Raw genomic sequence first — 18,606 nt, 5'->3', positions numbered from 1 at the left:
TACAAATCAACTATGCATAAATAAATCATTAATACTTGCCAAAAATTTAAAAACTTGAATTAAGGAATGTTAAAAAGAAAATTAATTTGGAGCAAAATGACAATTTTAAAATATTATGTTCATGTACATAAATTAATTCATATTTCTTAAACTAGACATCGATATTAATTAATTTACATAAAATGTATAATAAGATAATATAAATATAAGGTGTAAACATAAATATTTTATTTAAAAGTTGTAATTTTTTTATTACATAATAACTAACAATAAAATCTAATAATTATTTTACCGTAAGAAAACTATACGTCACAAGAGCTATTTATAGTCGCCGCTTTGTGTGGGCCCACATCTACTATATATATATATATATATATATATATATATATATATATATATATATATATATATATATATATATATATATATATAGAGAGAGAGAGAGAGAGAGAGAGAGATAGAGGGTTCAATTGAGAAAAAAAAGGTTGAGAATGAGGGAATCATTCTCAGCCAATCATTTAATCTAAGCATAAAAAGACACGGTGGCAAACTTGTAAATATGATAATAACCTTCAATCTCAAATACGTAACTGTAGAGAATTAGATAACAGTTCAAACTCATTCCTAATCAATCGTTCATCATCCAAATATCTCATCCAACTTTCACCAATCATCTAGATTTCTTCAATTACACCATCATCAACGTCATCCACTGTTAATCAATCATCGATCTTCGTCAATAACATGTTTATCAACACCATTCAACAGTTGACAACAAAAATTCGTTTTTGGTTCTTTTAATCTAACATTCAATTCTGCTTGAATACCATCAGATCTTCAACATTTACGATTAATTATACTCCCAGCGTTATTAGATCAACATCATCGATAATCAACAAAAAATCCACTTCATATCATTCATTCAACATCGATCATCAAATAAAACTTCAAAATTAAGGTTAGAAAAAGATCAAATCGTTTTTTTTTAATTTCATATAATTCTCTATCAATCTACTATTTTGTAAGATTTAAATAGTCAAAGTATCATGTTTTTAACATTTTTAAAAAAGTTAACTTGTATGCACTCCAACTGTTTGATGAAATGAATAAACTAAATTACCACGTTATATTCACATATGAATATGTTTTCTCACCTAAATCAGTATATGATTATTAAAACACAAAACAAATATGCAAGTCTGTATGTTATTCATATGTGAATAACATATAAAAATTATATATATTTGTGAAAATACCTTGTAATATTCATATGTGAAAATACTGTGTAACATTCATAAGTAAATATATCATCTAATATTCACAAGTGAATATACTATGTAATATTCACATATGAAAATATCATATAATATTCATAAGTGAATATACCATCTAATATTCACAAATGAATATAATATGTAATATTCACAAATAAATGCATCCTCTAATATTTAAATATGAATATACTATGTTTATTATATGTTATATTCATATATGAATGATACTTAAATTGTAAAAAAAAATAATCATACTTTTTATTCATAAATGAATAACGAATGTATTATAGTAAAAACCTGACGCATTTTTATTCATTTATGAATAACAATAGCTGAAAATATAAAAAAATAAATTTTTTATTTTATCTTAAAACTATATCAATATAGATGTCTATTTGTAGAGAATAAAAAATCATGAATTTTGGTATATTTAAAATCATTTTTCGATAAAAATAGCTTACTAAAAATTAAAAAAAAAAACAAAAAAAAAACTATGTTTTTGTATATATTAAGGTAATGATTAACATAGTTTAAGGAAACATGGTTTGTTGGAAATCACATGTCTATTCCTTTCCCATTTCCGCCAGTACGACGGAGGCTTTTGCGGCAAAAATAAATAAATGGCTGAGAATGATTCCCTATTCTCAACCTTTTTTATTTTCTCAATTGAACTTACCTCTCTCTCTCTCTCTATATATATATATATATATATATATATATATATATATATATATATATATATATATATATATATATATATATATATATATATATATATATATATATAATGAACGTGCATATGTGCACATTTGTATTTTTCAAAATATGCATATATTGACATCTACGGGTTTCATTTTTTTTCTTTTTCCTTTCTACTTTGTGTTTTTTCGATCTTTTTACTGGCTTAGACGAAGCCTTTAGGGTTGTGTGGTGATGCTGGTTTTGAAAAATTGTGGCCGAAAAAAAGTTACCAAGTTTTTAGACAAATATTGGTTCTCACATAACAAACGAAACAAAGAAATTACTCGCAAAAGTTATATTATTTGCTACTAAACCAACAACGCATCAACTAGAGAACATATTTTTCTGAATATATATATATATATATATATATATATATATATATATATATATATATATATATATATATATATATATATATATATAATACAGTTATAGAATGATGGCGAAAAAGGGAGGCGGAGCACTACAAATTGAGATTGACTTGGAAACAACATTCATGTGTTTTTGTATAAAAACATAATCGTATCGAGGCCATTATGCATGACCAACAATTCTAATGAGACCAAGAACGAGATTACATATATTAGACAAGTATCCAAAGATATATAATCCGCAAAACCTTAAATAGATAAAAATAATTATCGTTGCGACTCTTTGCAGATAATAAATTAGGTTTGGGCCGTTAGCTATCATAAATCATATTTTCAAAAGATCATTAGTACTCACTAAAATTTATCCGTTTGCTTTATGTCATACCAAGTATTCTCATGAAGTTGCATTTAAAGTTTCACGAATATTATCATCACTTGATTAAGTTTTAAAAAAAAATATGATTTTGTGGCAGCATACTACCTCAACATATTGTGTTTTAGTGTAACTTTTTGTAAATGGTTACCAACTTACCATCACATGTTTAAAAAGTTAAAAGTTTAGGAAGATCCGAGGTGCTCAAAGTCCAGTTGTGACGTTGTCCACCGATCAAACCATGCAAGCAAACATGTATGATATCCCGACACGTGTCACAATCTGCAGGGCATCCTATCCCTGGTTTAATCTGAACCGTTGACTTACGATGTAGAAAACTGGGATTAGGCAGGGGTCCAGTTCACAAAGATAAGGGGTTTGGTACATAAATAAATGTGTTTTAGTTTAATTAATTAATAATTAATTAGTTTTCTTTTATTTTTAGCATCAACTTAATTCCTTTCTGTTACAAGTTCTCTTTTAAGTTTTAACTTCATCCATGGACCATGGTTACGATTTAGATTGAAAACTAGTTAACCAAATTCATCTGTTTTTCGTCTACTAAATCTCACCACACTTTTGTGCTTTCCTCACTGGAATTCATTTCTCATAAAACATGGCGACGTTTGATAAGGAGAATATGGAATCCGAAGAGGAAGATGTTAAAGTTTTATCAAAATCTGATCCTTTGCTCGGGGATCCACCGGTGTACACCATAACGCCAATCCCACAACGTCCGCCGCCGCCGATGGAAGTTACAGTGTTCAAGGAGGAGCCAACGGAAAACGATTCAAAAGGTTCGACGCCGGTGTCAAAACAAATGTTGGTGGCGCAACCACGGAGGGCTTCTAAAGACCGCCACACGAAGGTGGAGGGCCGTGGCAGGAGAATCCGCATGCCAGCGGTGTGCGCTGCTAGAATCTTCCAGTTAACTCGGGAACTCGGTCACAAGTCAGACGGCGAGACGATTCGGTGGTTGTTGGAGCACGCGGAGACGGCTATCATTGAAGCCACCGGAACGGGGACTGTTCCTGCAATTGCCGTTAATGTTAACGGGACGTTGAAAATTCCGACGACATCAAGTAACGGCAAGGATGGGGAAGATGGTAGGAAAAGACGGAAAAGAGGCAGCGAGTTTTATGACGTCAATGATTCATCGTCATCCAATTTCGCCCCTGTGGCCCCGGTTGCTCCACAAGGACTTGTCCCCTTATGGACCAACGCCGGTATGCACGGCGGAGCTTTCTTCATGATCCCACAAAGCCTTCCCGGCGGAGGCGGAGCATCCTCTGCCCAGTTGTGGGCCATACCCACCGGTTTTAACATCGGAGCAAGACCCATTCCCAGTTATGTGTCAGCAATCCAAGCAGGCGGAGGTGGAGGTGGAGTTGAAACGCCGTCAGGATCCGTATCAAACAATAGTGAGAGTGAAGATAAATCTGGGAAAGTTTTGACGAAATTGGCTCCGAGTTCAAGTTCAGTTAATACAAGTCAGATGATTAGGAATTTGTCTTTGAAGATTTACGAGAAAAGAGAGCTTCAATTGATGGTTGGTTCGACAAATCCATCTTCTTGATCGAATTCGTTATCAATAATCATTTAGATTATGAGTTGAATTGGAAGCAGAAAATGTTTTTATGTATTGTGTTTATTATTTTGATTTTTTAATAAGGTTAAGGGGGTTGGGTTGGGTGGGATCCTAGTGGCAGTGGGTCCCTGTTTGGGTTGTGTGGTCGATGAGATGTCGCGTGCATAAGTGGGGTTTGGAGACATGGTCATGGACCCTATTTTATCCTTTTGGTTATGGGGCATTGGGGGCTGCCATCAAAACCTCCAACAGAGGACACGTGTCGTAGAATAAAAATAAAAACATTATTAATCTACTATAATAAATGAATATCAATGTCATATGTCAATCTCTCATAAGTTTTAATACTTGTCATATGATATTTTTAAAATAAAATAAAATTCACATGTCAATTTTTAGATTTTTCAATTTTTAAAATTAAAGTCACATAATAATTATGTGTATCTATATGTAAAGTATTAAATATAATAGATGTCATAATAAATTGCAATTAATATGTTTTTCATTCCTTATTTTAAAATTTTATTTTAAAAAATATTTATTGTTTATATTTTGATATTTAATCTTTTTTTTAATCAACCCGTGTATTACACGGGTTTTACACCTAGTTTATTAACATTTATTAATCATTAATAAATAAAATGGTACTTCTTGTTGTGAATTTTAAATCACATCTAAAATTTCCACCATACAATTTCGGATTTCCCATACAAAATTACAATGTAGTGTAGTAATTGCTATGACAATATTGAAAAGGTCCATAGAAAACAAAAAAACGGCTCTATAAATTTGAGTCCCGTGATAGTGTGCGTAAAATGACACCCATGTTGAATATGTTTTTGACAAAAATAATTATAAAACTTAATTTTAGTTTTCAACAAATAATATTAAAAGAAATATAAAGGATTCTTTCGAATTATATATATATATATATATATATATATATATATATATATATATATATATATATATATATAGGGACGGACCTAAAAAATTTTCGAAGAGGTGGCAAAAAATAATTTAATCTATTTTATGGGGGCAAAAAAAATTTAAAGAGTAAAAATATGTTATTTTGAAAGGGTAAAATAATTTTTTCAAAAAAATATACCTATTTATTATTATTATTATTTTTTGTAGGGGGCAAATGCCCCCACTGCCCCCATTGTAGGTCCGCTATATATATATATATATATATATATATATATATATATATATATATATATATATATATATATATATAAATATGTTTTATATACCATTTAAAAACCTCTAAAAGTTTATGCATAATGGATAGAAGTTTATAATACAACTAGGTTAAAACCCGTAGGACCCACGGGTAATGAATTATAATTGAATTTTAAAATTAATTAAATAATAAAATAAAATTTCATTAATTTTGACAACTTATGAATTGTAATATTGAATTTTTCAAAAACTTTTTGATTTGTAAGTATTTAATTACAAACTAAATCATAAGTATTTAATTAGAAATAGAGTTTTTTGAAAACCCTTATTTTTGGTGCATGATTCTTGTTGGACATACGCAGATGATGCATTACCGGTGTGTGTAATGAAATTAACATAAAATAAACAATACGTAATTATAAATAAATAAAGTAATATGATGGATTAAGTGTGATTTGCTAAAAATGAATAAAATATGCTACAAAAAAGTTAGCTACAAATTTTGAAAAACTTCCTTATAAACAACATTGGAAGTTTTATTTGTGACTTTGCCATCTTTATCTAAAATTAATAATTTTAATCATTCTCTGCTTTGAACTCTAGATAAGGCAACATACAATTGTCCATGTGAAAAAACTGGATCTTTGAGAAACAAACCAACCTTTGATAACGATTGTCCTTGACTTTTATTAATAGTCATTGCAAAACATATGGCCAAAGGAAACTGTCTTCTTGTGAATTTGAAGGGAATCTTTTTTTCTGATGGAGTTAAAGACATTCTTGGAATAAAAGTCCGGTTTCCAATATTAGTTCCAGTTATTATACGTGCCTCAATAACACGTTTGCCCAATGATAACACCTGTAGTCTTGTGCCATTACATAAGCCGTTTTTCTGATCAATATTTCTCAGTAACATTACTGAAACACCAATTTTTAAAACTAACTTATGATTTGGTAAACCGGATACTTTGAGACCATTTAATACATCAGGAGAGTATAAATTTGAATCAAACTGATCATGGACAAATTCGGATTCACATATGTTGTCTGAACTTAAATATTCAACTTCATCTCCTGGAAACTTGTTAAGCAAACGGTCGTTTATTTCCTGAACAACTTCATTTTTTGGAGCAAGTATCGCTCTTTCTTCGAAATAATTTGTGTTATTATAGTTCTCCAAAATTGACGGATATACAAACTCAATTAAGGAACCTATAGGATCATGTGAATCATTAATGAGAATATCATCAGGAATATCGATAATCGTTTCACCGTCATTCGGACCACCAAGTTTGCCTTCTCCTATATCCAATAGCCAATTTGCAAAATCTCTTATTTTTCGTATATCAGATTGATCCCTTCCAACAGTTAGCCTCATGTTTTTTGTTAATCTATGGACTTTGCAATGTTGCCATAAATATGAAGAACTCAAAGAAGCATTTATAATGTTGCCACCCAGAACAACAGGTAGAATCTGTCTAAAATCTCCTCCAAAGACAATAACTTTCCCTCCAAATGGAATATTTGAGATGGTTGAATTTCCACACCTTAATAAATCCTTCAAAGTTCGATCTAAAGCTTCAAATGCATGCTTATGGACCATAGGTGCTTCATCCCAAATTATTAAAGAGGTTTTTCTTATTAAGCTAGCCAACTCACCATCTGGATTTATTTTACAAAAAGAATCCTCTGTAAGTTCAAATGGAATTATAAATCGAGAGTGTGTTGTTCTACCACCGGGCAATAATAAGGAAGCAATACCGCTTGAAGCAACATTTAAGAAAATATTACCATCAGATCTAATTGCTGCTGATATTGTATTCCATAAAAAAGTTTTACCCGTTCCACCATAACCGTAAACGAAGAAGACAACTCCTTTATTTTCTTGAATAGCACTCATGATGTTTAGGAAAATGTTACGTTGCTCATTTGTTAATGCAAGAAACATACGATCATAGTCATTCTTTAAAACGGGAATGTCGTAATCTAGCTCCTCGGTGATTAGTCGATTGTTTGAAGAAGAAACGGATTCAACATCTGGGTATGGCATATTTTTGAAGTTTTTGAGAGTAGAGTTGTTTCGAAGTAAAATTTGTTCTATTTCGAACAAAGTTAAGTTTTTAAGTTCATCTACTCCGAGTGACAATTCTGCACGAAAATATTAAATAATTTAGAAAATATGTGGTCGATATCTAATAATTTTATTACTAATTATACAATGGCTGTTGAATAATAAAAAGAAATTAAATAAAGTAAAAAATAAGAAAAAAAATGCAATACATGCAGACTTAAATCTTTGTCGTTGGTTATATAGAATTTCATCTGCCAAATATTCTCATGTATTTTCCCAAACGACCTCTGGTTTAGACATACTATTACACATCAACAATGTAGCAAATAAGAAGCGTAGATAAAAACAAGATCCAGAATGACTTGCTTCTTTAATTGCATCAATGTATTCCTTGTCATCATCTAATAGCCCGAGTGCATAACAAGCATCTCTAAAAGAAGAATGTCTTTGACCATTTACCGTGAGAATTTCATCAAATGATGTCGGACCTTTTACTTTATTTAAAAGAATCCTTAAGAAATATGCTTCATCTAGTTTAGGTGAAACCAAATGAATTCTACTGATGGCTTTTCCTACTTTCCTTCGCTTCCAAAACCGACCATTTAATATCCAAACAAACTTTGTAGGAAATTCAACATATGTAAGTTTTCGTGCTTCACTGTCGATTGCATTACACTCCATCCAAGATGTGAACTTTGAAGCCGCAACAGAAGGTTTGTCAAGAACATCATCAATATCATCGTCTTCACCATATACAATCTGTTGTTGATTAGGTAGATGAAAAGGTAGTCTGACAACAGAAGGATATCTGCAATGAACATCATATTTAAAAATTCGCCATGATGCTTCACATGCTGATAAATATCTACAATCGTAATATTCAGCTATTTCATCGACCACATCATTATTTTTACATTCATTGTTGGCTGGTACAACAGCAACTGTAGCTCTGTCAGGACCCTTATTTATGTATTTAAACAAATACTTTATAGAAGATCCCTGATTGCACCATTCAATATTAATATGTGCCTGGTATCTTTTCAATAGATATTTGTTGTATGGAACAACATTTCTATTATCCAACCTTACACCTGATTTTTCTACAAAATGATCATCGTTTCTTCGCATATATAACGGAAAACCATTTTGATCAACAGACGAATGATTACAGAATTGTTTTGGAAAGTTTTTAGAACACTTTTTGTCCACCATGCATGGACAATTCATATTTTCAGCTCCACATGGACCATGAATCATAAACTCATTCACAAGGGAATACAATTCAGGATCTTCAATTCTGTCTGGTATCTCGGCTGAAATTATCGAATCGATAAGTTCAACAGTTGGTAGCTTGTTGTCAGAATGCATGAATAGACATATATGACTATGCGGCAAACCTCTTTTTTGAAATTCAATGGTATAAACATCTGTAAAAGAATTTGCAAAAAAAAAAAGAAAAAAGAAAATGTGATTAGATTATAAAAACATATAAAAAATATAATAATAAGAGTAATGTTTTATAAATAATTAAAAAATATAGTTTTAATTACATGCTTGAACTTTGCCGAAAATTTGATTCTCCCTTAAGTCTTTAATGAATGCATCAAGCTTGATCTTGAACAACCTACATAATATATCAGGCTTGTGTTCTGGTTGAAGTGAAGTATCCTTAAGAAACCTTTTAATCTCAGGCCATTTGGGATTACACGTAAAGGTTATGAAAAAATCAGGATATCCAAACCATTTACATAGTGACATAACATCCAAATAGTTTTGCAGCATATAGCGTGCTCTACCAGTAAAGGACGAAGGTAATATGACACGTTGGCCGACATTGGAGATATCAGTCGTTCCTTGAGCTTTTTGGTTACGTAAATTTTCATAAGAATCACATCTAAGAACATGTTGTTGCCTACGTATGTAGTACAATCTCTCTGTTTCCATCATAGTATAGGCATCTACCAGAAACTGTTGAAACAACCTTTTTGAATTAAGAATGAGAGAGAACGAATGATCTCTATCTTGAATCCTATAAGCGAAATATTCTCTCATTGTACATTTCGCACGCTTGGTGTTGGTCGTAAATGACACACCTCTATGAAGAATGTCAACACTGTAACCATCATCCCCATATGGAAATAGTAATGGATATTGGAGAGGAAGGTACGAAGGATGCAACTCACTGATACGTTGTAGAGAGCCATTTTTTGTTTGAACGACGATATCCCTCTTTTCAATTGAATCAGAAATGTCACCAATAATTAAAGCAGCAACCTCAGAAGCAGTCGGTAGGTTATATGTTCTTCCATCCTGCTCCCTTCTCCCGATAAGTCGTAATTTCATATCAACTTCTGGATTTTTCAGAAAAGTATCTCTCACCATCCTATAAGATCTAACCAAGACATTATTTGAATCCAACATCACCTTAATATCTTCAATAACATCACTATCAATTGATGTTGATTGATCCTTTTCCCCACTAAAATAAATAAATTTATACATAATATTAGTAATATATATATATATATATATATATATATAATAATAAATTATGAATAAGAAGTTTGAATAAATACCGAAAACATCTTTGTCTATTTGCAATTTCGTTCTCAATATCATAAATGTATAACTGAGAGAATTTTGGTTCCGATCCTTTTGCTGGTAAAAGACTTCCAATACTATGATAATTTTGACCACCCAATCTGAAAATGTATGGAGCGTTTCCTCTATTGATTGAAGAATCAATTTTACCACCCATCGACGTAAAAGAAAACATTGAATTGTAACGTCAAATGTTTTTCATGAAGTGCTTGCTTTTAGAATCCGTATTTCGGAACATTTTTTCATAAGTTGAGGGTGCTTTCTTTAAATCTGGAAGTTGAACTTTGCCGTAAGGACAACATAATGAATAATCCGTGTTCCCCTTTTCTTTACCTCTAATGGATTCATTTCTCCATAACTTTGCATGACATGTTTGACATACAACATGTTGATCACCATGATCCAAATATTCTGTAAAATAAAAGTGTAGAAGAAAATATCAATGAAATTTAAAAGTATATACAACATAGTATTTGAAATGTAAAATTGATATTATTTTTTGATTACCATTTGAGATACCAACAATAAGATTTTCATTGTTGACTTGATGTATATTTTCTACATCTTCTGTCAAATCAATCAATGGGATAAGGGATAAATTTCTCGTCTTCGTTTTTAATTTATGACATCCTGGATTTAACTTGATTGATGATGAAGAATTGGTTACTGTAGATGCATTTTTTGATGTCATTTCATTTGAAAGTACATAGTACTGTCTTTTGTTTGGTAACTTGGAAGTGGCATATTTATCGAAACTGATGTTATCTGACCAAAAAAAATAAAATAAGTATATATATATATATATATATATATATATATATATATATATATATATATATATATATATATATATATATATATATATATATATATCGATTATATACAAAATGGATAATAGTATATTTTAAAAACAATAAATAATTACCATTTCTAATGTTAGATAACAGATTTATAACATTTGTAATGTTAGAAAACGGAGTTCTAACATCTGTAAAGGAAGGACAGTATTGTATGGTTGTGTTATGCATTGCAGGTGTTGTAAATGAATTGACATTTTGAGTTTGACGAACAATGTTGGTTGATTGATCTGCAAATAGCAACAACTTATAAAACTTGTAAATATAGGTATACAACTATCTAACAGTAAAACATAGAATATAAAATACTAATACGGTTACAGTTAATGATATTTTTTAAGAGATGTTGTAATGATGTACTTGGAACGTTCGATGTTGGTTTCATTTTCTTCGATCTTTTAATTTCGAAATATATTTTTCTTTGTCTTCTTTTCTCTCTGGCCTGCATGTGGTACATGTTACTGTTGTTTTCTGCATAAGAAGACATATGATAGGATATGAAATGTGAAATTAGGTAAATAATATGTTTATATAATACAATTGAAGTTAGTTAAAATTAAATAAATAATAATAATAATGTAAATGTATTTATAAAGTTACCTTTCTTACTTCGTTTATTAAAATGTGTAACAAAATTTGCAAATATTAATTTATTCATGTATAATATTTTTAAAAAAATTAGTCAATTGAAATCTTTAAAATTTAAATAATATAAAATAGAAATTTAATATTTGTTTATATTGTGTAAAAGAGAAATTAATTAAAAATATTAAAGTTAACATGAGTCGGAGTAAGATCCAAAGGTAGATATGGGTCGGTCGGATCCAAATAAGATTCGAAACCGACACTTAGTGTCAGTCGTCACATGTATTGTAGTTGCAGAAAGAACTCCGGTAAAAGAAGTCGCAATACTCTCCCAACAACTCTCTCTCTACAGACGTCTTCTTCATCACTCACTCTGTCTATCTTTCTCTCTCTGTGTTTGTGTTTTCGTATCAGTAAGCCTAAAACCCAATTGGTTTCACAGAAAATTTGAAATTTGGGTGTTTGTTTACAACGACTCCAATCGGCCATAGACGGTCGTCGAAGATTAGCCGTCAATGACTCTCCTTGATTCCCCCACAATCGATCGCAATCAACAACGCATGAAAGGGAACCTCGAAGATTTCATCTACGATGCCCTCTCCTCCTCCGATTTGGTCTCCGTCAGGATGAAAAAAGACGATCCAAAGGGAGACTCTCCTTCTTCCAGTGCCACCATCAATTATTTCCCTGATGTGCATCATGACTCATCATCCTCATTTCCAACCTAGGGCTTATTCCATTTCCATCTGTTCTTTCCCCAATTTCAACCAATTTTGCGTTCGGATGATATCAGGGAGAAACCCACCATGAATATTAGTTGGAAGCGTATGATGCAAGCAATGGGCCCGACCCAAAATCAAAAGATCCGACCCAATATGAGTTAGAGGAATGTATATTTCCTTTCTTTTGAAGGGAGTGTCTCTAAAATCCTTCAAAATTCCAAAACAAATCCTCAAAATTCCACATAAAATCCTCATTAAAACTCCCTTCATCCACTTTCCTTGCTTTTTAAAGGAGGTGGTTTATATATATATATATATATATATATATATATATATATATATATATATATATATATATAAAAGTTGTAAATACAATAATATTTAGAAACTAAATTGAGTTATAAATCAATCATACTTAAAAAAAACAATTAATAACCGAGAACATGGATTCTAGAGAATTTAGAAAAATAAAATAAAAGAGTGATGACAGGGATGAGGGACAGAATGATGCCATGTGGATTTTAATACAAAAACAAAGAGAAATAACTTTTATGTTATAACATGTGGGTTAAGTTGGGTAATATAAAAATTGAAAACTACATTTTATTATATAAAAATTATGATCGGCAGCTTTACAAAACTTAAAATTGATAAATTTCAATAAAATAATAATTTTTATAATGAAAATTTTATTTTGTAGATTATATTTTTAAACTAATGAAAGTTAATGTATTATACTTTTAAATAAATTAAAATCTCATTTTACATAAATTTGCTTTTGATAATTGGCTAACGTTTTGCTTAAAATTTAATATTTTTTATAAACTATAAAAATCATAACCATAATGGGCTAAAGGCTAAAAGGCCCATAAACAAGTGGGCTAATGATATATAGGCTAACATCCCCCCTCAAACTCACAATGTCATAGCAATACGCATTGAGAGTTTGTCACACAAGAACCGAAACCGAAAAGCCGATAGAGCCTTCGTAAAAATATCTGCAAGCTGCAAGGTTGATGAAACAAGCGGAAGCGATATGGTCTCGAGCTGTAGGCGATGACGGGTAAGATGACAATCAATCTCAATTGCTTCGTCCGCTCATGAAAAATAGAATTTCTCGCAATTTGTATCGCACTTTTGTTATCACAATGCAAGGGAGTAGATGAAGAAATGCGAACTCCCATATCCGCAAGTAGCCATCGTAACCAGATAATCTCACATGTAGATACAGCCATAGCCAGCCTCCGTGGAAGATATAGAAACAACGTCCTGTTTCTTGATCTTCCATGAAATGAGAGACTCTCCAAGAAATACGCAAAATCTAGTGGTGGATTTACGATCATGACGATCTCCATCCCAATCAGCATCACTATAGTACGTAACTCAAGAGAAGACGTCGAGAGAAACAAGAGTGTCTGAAACAGAGTGCCACGAAGATATCTCAGAATACGGAGAACATCTCCCTAATGAACAAATGTAGGAGCAGTAACAAACTGACTGACAACATGAACAACATTAGCAATATCGGGACGAGTAACTGTGAGATAGACCAAACTTCCCACAACAGTGCGATAAAGGTTCGGATCAGACAAAGGAACACCATCAGTAGGAGAGTACCGTGCATTGGTTTCAAGAGGAGTATCAACTGTCCGATTCTCAGAGAGGCCCGCCCGTGTAAACAAGTAAGATATATATTTAGTCTGAGAAAAGAAGATACCCTTTCTTAGACTGAGCTACCTCAATACCCAAGAAATAATGCAGCAAGCCCAAATCCTTCATAACAAATTGATGAGCTAGGTCATGCTTCAAAGACTCAATACCACCATGGTCATCACCAGTAATAATCATGTCATCAACATATAAGGACAAAAGAATTTGTCCTATATTCGAGCATCTAACAAACAAAGCAGAATCATGATTACTCTGGACAAATCCAAGAGAGGTAATCACTATGGAGAATTTCTCAAACCAAGCACGATGGGCTTGCTTGAGACCATACAAAGCTTTATGAAGCCGACAAACCTCACCCGACTGATGCTGAATTCGTGGGGGAGGAATTATATAAACCTCTTCATGGAGGTCACCATTTAAAAATTCATTCTTGACATCCATTTGAAAGATCTTCCACTAACGAACGGATGCAACTGCAATCATAGTACGTACTGTCGTCATCTTTGCAACTGGGGCAAATGTCTCCTCGAAGTCAAAACCGTACTGTTGGGAATACCCTTTTGCTACAAGTCTGGTATTGTACTGCTCAACAGACCCATCATCTTTTGTTTTTATCTTTTACACCCAAACGACAACCTATCATATTTTTCCCAGGAGGAAGAGAAACAAAATCTGATATATGAGTCTGATGAAGAGCAATGAGTTCCTCAGCCACAACATTCTGCCAAAGAGGATCTAAAACAACTTCTCTATACGATTCAGGTTCATACAGATGATGGATACTTGTTATAAATGAAGCAAATGGTCTTGAGTATGTGGAGTAAGAAATATATGGAAGCTTGGTGGATTTGACAGGACGAGTAGATTTCCTGAGGGGTGGTGGTGGAGGTGAATCTTCAATTTCAACAGTCGGAGGAGCAGACTCAGGAACAAGGGGAGTCAAGGAATTCTCTGAAGAAGTGGGTGTGTCATGAGCTGAACGATCAGGTGGCATAAATGGGTCTCGAGCCTCTATCTCTTCATCAAAAGGATCAATATGCAGAAGATCAGACTTCGTTACAATGTGGGTTGTAGCAGGAATCAAGTATAAAGGAATATGTTCCAAAAAAGTGACATGCTGGGAAACATATAACTTCTGACTCACAGGATCATAACAACGATATCCTTTCTATCCAACACCATACCCCAAAAATACACAAATAGCAGATTTCAACCCCAACTTGTTCCTCTCAACATGAGGACGAAGAACAAAACAAGTACATCCAAAAAATCGTAAGGAAGAGTAGTCTGGTAGATGACCATATAGCTTCTCAAAAGGAGACATTCCTGAATTTAATGAAGTAGGGATACGATTAATCACATAAACAACAGTTAGGACTACTTCTCCCCAAAAGGCACTAGGGACTTGCGCAAACAGGAGCAATGAGCGGGCAGTCTCAATAATATGACGGTGTTTTCGTTATGCCACACCATTTTGCTGAGGAGTGTCAGCACACGATGACTGGTGTATGGTACCATCAGAAGCAAGTAACTTAGTAAAATCATTATAGGTATATTCACCCCCTAAGTCACACCTGAAGCACTTAATCACAGCCGAATGTTGAGTTTTAATAAGAGCTCTAAAATTGCTGTAAATACCAATGAAATCATATCTGCATTTCATAAGATAAACCCATGTATATCGAGTATAATCATCTATAAAAGATACATAATAGGTTGACCCACCCTTTGTGGATACTGGTGCAGGACCCCACACATCAGAATGAATAATGTCAAAAGGAGCAGTAGAACAAGACATACTTTTATTAAAAGGTAAAGCAAAGAATTTTTCCAGTTTACAACCACTACAATCAGAAATATCATAATTTTTCAAATGGCCCAAAACACCACTAGATGCTAGAAAACTCAAACGTGATACAGACACATGTCCCAAACGAGAATTCCAAAGATAAAACTCAGACGACAAAGGACTCAAACGAAAAGAAGACAAATCAATGCTAGAGGCAGCAATAACAGATACTTTGAGAACCTCCAAGACATACAGTTCCCCCACCCTACGGCCAATCCCCATCACCTTCTGGGTGTGTTGATCCTGTATAATACAGACAAAATCAGAAAAGAACACCCACTTACCAGACTTACATAACTCGCTGACTGAGGCAAGATTCAAAGTAAGTTTGGGAATGTAATAAACATCAGGGAGAGTGATATGAGAAATAGAAACAGACCCAACACCCTCAACCAGCATAGATGTATCACTAGCAGACATAACAGAAATAGATGACACATGTGACAAAGAAGTAAATGATGACTAGTGGGGAGTCATGTGATGGGTTGCACCAGAATCTAAAATCCACAAATATGAGGGAATACCTGATGTACCAGATGAAGTAGGACCAGAAGGAGACATGGATGCAGACATGGCAGTGGGATTAGAGGCCAAATACTTTCTGAAACTCTCAAAAACCTTGGGATCCAATGAAAATGGTGGCATGTTTCCAACATATTCTGTGTCAAATGGTGGTGTAGCAGCAACAACAAACTATAGAGGGCGAGGTGTCCAAAGAGGAGTACCAGAGGAACGTGGCTGAAACTTCTATTGACCAGACCTATTTTGTTGTCCCGACTGAGCCTGACCAGATTTACCCTTGTTGACTAATAATGGACACTGAGCTTTCCAATGATTTTTCTATTTGCAGAATGCACACTTATCATAAGCGACCCTTGAAGTTTGTCGAGACTGATTAAAGGAAACAGCAAGCACAACAGGAGTGGAAGTTGGAATGGAGGTTGCTTTAAACCCTTTTTCCGCATGAGACTTGATACGAGTCTCGTCGGCAATCAACTCATGAACAACAAAATCCACTAAGGGAAGGGGAGAGCGATGAAGAATCGTTCCTCGTAGGCCTTCAAAATCAGAACACAAGGCCGTCAAGAACTGGACCAAACATTGTTTTCCCTCCTAGCAATGTAAGGCTCAAAATTTTTTAACTCTTTAGATTCGGTAAGAGCCAATTGATCCCATAAATCAGACATACAACATAGAAATCTTCAATGCTCTGGTCATTTTGTTGAAGAGCGTGAATGTCATATTCTAACTAGTATTGTTTAGCAAAATTAGACTGAGTATACAGTCTCTCCAAGTGATTCCAAACTTCCTTTGATGTGTCATATTTAGCCAACTGCATACCAATAGACTGAGTAACATAATTAATAATCCAAGTAATGACCTCACTACAAAAAATATGTCATTTAGTGGCACACAAAAAGTGTCACTAAAACCCCCAAAAATGTCACTAAAGGCTTCTAAGAGAATCAGTGACACATATAATAAGTGTCACTAGAAACGATCCCACTAAAACGCTTTAGTGACACTTTTTGTTTTTGTCGCTGCAGGTTTTTAGGCTTTTAGTAGCATTTTCTTATTTGTCACAATAGAAGAAAAGTTTTTTGTGGCATAAGTTTTGTGCCACTAAAGCTCATGTTATTAAAAAATTCGTTCAACTTTTAGTTACACAATTTAAGATTTTAGTGGCACTTTTTCTATTTGCTACAAAAAAAATTATAGCATATTTTGCATCCGTAAATGCTCATGAGATTCTATAATTTAGGCTATTTATATATGTATAGTTTTTATCTATAATATAAAATAATATAAATTATTAAATTATAGTGGGTAGAAAATAATTAAAATTCCATTGTTTTTCATCAATATTTTTAAACTTTTTGAATCCAATATCCAAGTAAATATCAGATACGTATAAATGTGAAATCAAGTACATGCTAAACAAAAAATAACCGAACAAAAATAATAATAAAGAACTTCAAACTTAATTGCAGATGAACTTCTTCCCCAAATTTCATGCTAGGTTGAATAAATTATGTTATCTAATACGCTCGAATCAATACTAGCAATTCATGTCCAAAAAAACAAAGACGATTCAAAATTAAGTTAAATAAGGCATAGTTTATCAAATAAATAATATAACATTAAATAAGGCATAGTTTATCAAATAAATAATATAACATTAAACACAAATCAACTGTCTATAAGAAAAAACGGGAGACGAAAGCACATAAAACTGATTACCATTGTTATGATGACTTTCAGAAGATCATTTTTGGTTGACTTTGGTTGACTGACTTAACTTTCAGTTATATGATCATCAATGGCTACAAAATATAATGAGGAATTACATATATGAGTTATATAGCACATTTCATATGTCGGATGTGTATTATTAAATTATGAAATACTAGAATAAAAAATCTTTGATATAAATATAAATACGACTTAGAAAATTCTATATTCTGGTAGCCACCATGATAAAAGAACTCATTCATTAATTCAAGTTATTTAATAGGAAATGGAGATTCATACATTCCATGTTTCATGAGTACCTCAATGTCCTATTTATACATACTTAAAAATTACTTTGTTGCCCTATTAGTATTTTACATGTCTACGGTTTTGCTAAGTTGCTAACTGACTTTAGCTACCACATAGGTATACTAACCAAGTCTTAATACAACATCAACTCTCATGAGATTTAAGCCCCTGCAC

The 18,606-nt window shown here is 32.4% G+C and overlaps 2 protein-coding genes across 2 annotated transcripts; one reads left to right on the top strand and one right to left on the bottom strand.

Moving 5' to 3' along the window:
* Positions 1 to 3,224: 3,224 nt before the first annotated feature.
* LOC145161582 (TCP family transcription factor) lies at positions 3,225 to 4,678 on the top strand. The gene has a single exon (XM_079081137.1). The coding sequence runs from the start codon at positions 3,379 to 3,381 to the stop codon at positions 4,336 to 4,338; it is 960 nt and encodes a 319-aa protein (XP_078937263.1). The 5' UTR covers positions 3,225 to 3,378; the 3' UTR covers positions 4,339 to 4,678.
* Positions 4,679 to 6,115: 1,437 nt separating this feature from the next.
* Positions 6,116 to 10,364, bottom strand: LOC145158734 (uncharacterized). The gene is made up of 4 exons (XM_079077590.1): positions 10,183 to 10,364; positions 9,157 to 10,085; positions 7,909 to 9,033; positions 6,116 to 7,683 (listed from the first exon to the last, which is right to left on the bottom strand). Exons 1-4 carry the CDS (start codon positions 10,362 to 10,364, stop codon positions 6,116 to 6,118), a joined length of 3,804 nt encoding a protein of 1,267 aa, XP_078933716.1.
* Positions 10,365 to 18,606: the final 8,242 nt, after the last annotated feature.

Source organism: Lactuca virosa, chromosome 2 (assembly GCF_052849685.1).
Source record: "Lactuca virosa cultivar CGN04683 chromosome 2, Lactuca_virosa_CGN04683_v6, whole genome shotgun sequence".
Lineage (NCBI taxonomy): Eukaryota > Viridiplantae > Streptophyta > Magnoliopsida > Asterales > Asteraceae > Lactuca > Lactuca virosa.
Note: the sequence above shows the minus strand (reverse complement) of the source record. Positions and strands in the feature narration are given on the sequence as shown.